This window comes from Amphimedon queenslandica, unplaced genomic scaffold, assembly GCF_000090795.2.
Source record: "Amphimedon queenslandica unplaced genomic scaffold, v1.1 AMPQUscaffold_11872, whole genome shotgun sequence".
NCBI classification, from domain to species: Eukaryota; Metazoa; Porifera; class Demospongiae; order Haplosclerida; family Niphatidae; genus Amphimedon; species Amphimedon queenslandica.
In genome coordinates this window covers 1-3103 of record NW_003547888.1, presented here as the reverse complement: position 1 = coordinate 3103, position 3103 = coordinate 1, and the positions used below count along the sequence as shown (strand labels likewise).

Here is a 3103-nt window from a genome sequence, read left to right as displayed (position 1 = left end):
GTATATTGTGTATTATTATGTGATGGTAGTATTGATGGTATCATTAGTGTATTATTGTTACTATAAATAGAACCATTAGTAAGTAGCCAGGATACTGATACTCCAGTAGGTACTGGTCCAGTGATACAATCAATTGAATAATACTGACCAAGGGATAGCTCTTCTGTTACTGATGGTAGTGTCTCATTAACTGGTTAGAAATCAAAATAAATATTAGTGATTTTTTTGTTACATTACCTGTTACACATAGATCTAAACTGACATTTTTGGTAGTTACATTAGAACCAATCCTAGCATTGCAATGATATACACCAGCATCAGATACTTGTACTGAATCAATAGTAAGTATTGAAGTAAAGAGATTGTCAAGCTCTAAGTCCCTTATTAATGAACTATTGTGTGTAATATTAGTCATATCATGATACCAAGTGACGTTGGGTTGTATACCAGGACCAACAGGAGTATTAAGAATTATGTAACAGTTAATCTTTACTGTTGAATTGATTAGGAATGATAACTGAGAAGACATCACAATTGAACTCACATATGTCCCTAAATATAATTTCAAATATAAAGAAGGATCATTCTTAATTTCTTAATCAATACTTTTAACAAAAACGATAATTGTCTTGTTGTCTGGTAAACAAGTCACTGGATTGATATCCACTTCTACAGTACAAGTATATTCAGTGTTATTAATTGATGGTACCACATTAGGTAGTATTAATGTATTATTGCTACTGACAATAGTACCATCTGAATCAGTCCATTTTATGGATCTCATGGTAATTCCATTAAGTGATGAGAGATTCACGCACTGTATTGTTGCACTATATCCCAGTGATAGATCTGTGAAGTTACCATTATTTTGAATAAAAGGAACAAGATCTACAAAACAATAAACTAATGGTAGAGTTATTGCATGAATATGCACCTTTTACACACAAGGGTTTTAAATCAGACACTATTATATTAGATCCATTAATTGATGCATTACAAGTATATGCTCCAGCATCAGTTGGTGAAACCTGTGTTAATGTCACGATACTATGAAATGTTGATAATGAACCATTAATACTGATATTATTTGTTATTATATGATCATTTTTAAACCAGTTCACTACGAGTGAAGAAACATCAGGACCAATAGCATTAGTGAGACTAATAGTACACACTATTGATACATTGTCACCAATAACATACGATGATAATGATTGGACAGTAACAGATGAGACACTGGTATCTGTAATAAACATTAATAACTAATGTAGGTTCTAAGATCAACTAACCTAATACACTAATAGTAATAGACTTGGTCAGATTGATAGCCAGTAAATCTGATGATACTACACAAGTGAATGTGTTGTTATTATGAGAGAGCATCACGGGATCAATGATCAGTTCATTGCTATTGAATGATGATGAATGCCATTTTATTACACTGTTAGAGATGGAGGGCATTGTAGTACAGATAATACTGACACTACTACCAACAGTGAGGTCAGTGTATTGACCAGTAACAATGATATCAGGTACTAAAAGGAGTAGTTGAACTTAAATTGAGTATAATTTTATTTTACTTTGAAATATTAGAGAAATGCTTCCTGAACCACAAGTATAGTTTCCAGTATCAGTGCTCCTCACTTCTTGTATAGTCAGTGTACCACTAGTAGCATTGATATTGTAATGAGTATCATCATTACTAATATCAGTTCCATTCAGTTCCCACTGTACTGTATCATTTAGTGTGCAATGTAAGATTACACAATCACCAGGAAACACTGTTGTCAGATTATTGTAGCTTCGTTTCAGAGGTATAGTTGTATTAAAGCAAACTATGAGATGATATAATATTTATCATAGAAATGCTACAAAACAAATTCATCATACCTTCCGCACAATTTGAAAGTGTAGCTGCAATTAATACAATTATCAACAAAGAAGAGAAACGATACTCCATCTTGACTAAAAGCAGGGCCGTAGCCAGGAACTTAAAACAGGGGGTTCGGAAATTGCTGCGCGCGAAGCGCGCAGCAAAAATTTTGCCGAAAAATGGGCGTGGTTGGTAGGCGTGGTCTTAATTTACTCATCTCGGCCATGTGCTGACTCAGCTAAAATGGCCATCTGTGCTTCTCGCTGTTGCCAAAATGCTAATCCTGCTTTTGCAGTGCTGTTCTTCATGACAGGAGCTAATCTAAAACTTTTTTGCAGCTATAACAGGGGGTTCGTCCGAACCCCCCGAACCCCCCCTGGCTACGGGCCTGAAAAGTTGGCAATAGTACAGCAGGCTATGCCAAGCCACACACCACTATACTGTAGTAATTCTGATTGGTCATCATTTACTCATATAGTGGGTTTGTGGCAATGTGAAGTTTTAGTTACAAGTAGACTAATGTGAATTAAGCAGTACTAACATAACTTTATACCAGTATGCACAACTAGAATAGTTTAGATAGTAATTATTCTACCTTGGGTCCTTTTAAAACTTAAAATTAATCACAAAAGAATTCTAACAATTAATTATTCTTCATATTAGTCTAGTAACTTTGATTCCATGTATGCAGCTGTATTAAAATTTTTGTTTTGACTAACAAGCAGCAAACATAACAACATTAACAGACTAGTCTAGTATTAATAGTAAGTAGCTATTTTAGTTAATGCATGTTTATTATTTTTATGCTTATTTAGCTTCATCGCATAGTTTTGTCAACAGTCTCTTTAGTAATTGCAGTGACAGGAACTTCATAATCAGCAGTAGAAACAGGATCAGTTGATTCAATTTTAACGTTATCATTAACTGCTTGTGGTTTCACTTCCTTCAATGTTATATCAGGATCATCATATACAGCAGTTTTTGATCTAGTATCACTGACGTAGTTAAATTTTTTCCTATATCAACAAAGTAATATAAAATTATTCAAACTCACAACTTGGCAACACTAACTTCATAATGACTATCACTATTCCAACAGTTACAACAGCAAACAAGAATGTGAACAAAATCACTGCAACAACAATAATGATTACTGTACTACTTGCTAGTCCTAAGTAAATAGAAAATGTTAAACCATTAACACAATACAACAATAAACTACCATCATTG

At 33.6% G+C, this 3103-nt stretch overlaps 2 protein-coding genes across 2 annotated transcripts; both read right to left on the bottom strand.

The window, feature by feature from the left end:
• Positions 1-6: 6 nt before the first annotated feature.
• LOC109588772 (titin-like) lies at positions 7-1525 on the bottom strand. Its single transcript, XM_020004886.1, has 4 exons — positions 1290-1525; positions 935-1243; positions 238-888; positions 7-190 (listed from the first exon to the last, which is right to left on the bottom strand). Exons 1-3 carry the CDS (start codon positions 1459-1461, stop codon positions 596-598), a joined length of 774 nt encoding a protein of 257 aa, XP_019860445.1. The 5' UTR covers positions 1462-1525; the 3' UTR covers positions 7-190; positions 238-595.
• A 29-nt stretch (positions 1526-1554) lies between these two features.
• Positions 1555-1966, bottom strand: LOC109588771 (uncharacterized). The gene is made up of 2 exons (XM_020004885.1): positions 1891-1966; positions 1555-1835 (listed from the first exon to the last, which is right to left on the bottom strand). The coding sequence occupies exons 1-2, from the start codon at positions 1958-1960 to the stop codon at positions 1555-1557; spliced, it is 351 nt and encodes a 116-aa protein (XP_019860444.1). The 5' UTR covers positions 1961-1966.
• Positions 1967-3103: the final 1137 nt, after the last annotated feature.

Coding starts and splice junctions, on each gene's coding strand:
- LOC109588772 (XM_020004886.1), bottom strand. CDS start 1,461: ATGCCCTCCATCTCTAACAGTGTAATAAAATGGCATTCATCATCATTC. Junction 1,244..1,289: donor TATTACTATTAGTGTATTAG/GTTAGTTGATCT, acceptor TGTTTATTACAG/ATACCAGTGTCTCATCTGTT. Junction 889..934: donor AAAACCCTTGTGTGTAAAAG/GTGCATATTCAT, acceptor ATTGTTTTGTAG/ATCTTGTTCCTTTTATTCAA.
- LOC109588771 (XM_020004885.1), bottom strand. CDS start 1,960: ATGGAGTATCGTTTCTCTTCTTTGTTGATAATTGTATTAATTGCAGCT. Junction 1,836..1,890: donor ACTTTCAAATTGTGCGGAAG/GTATGATGAATT, acceptor ATCATCTCATAG/TTTGCTTTAATACAACTATA.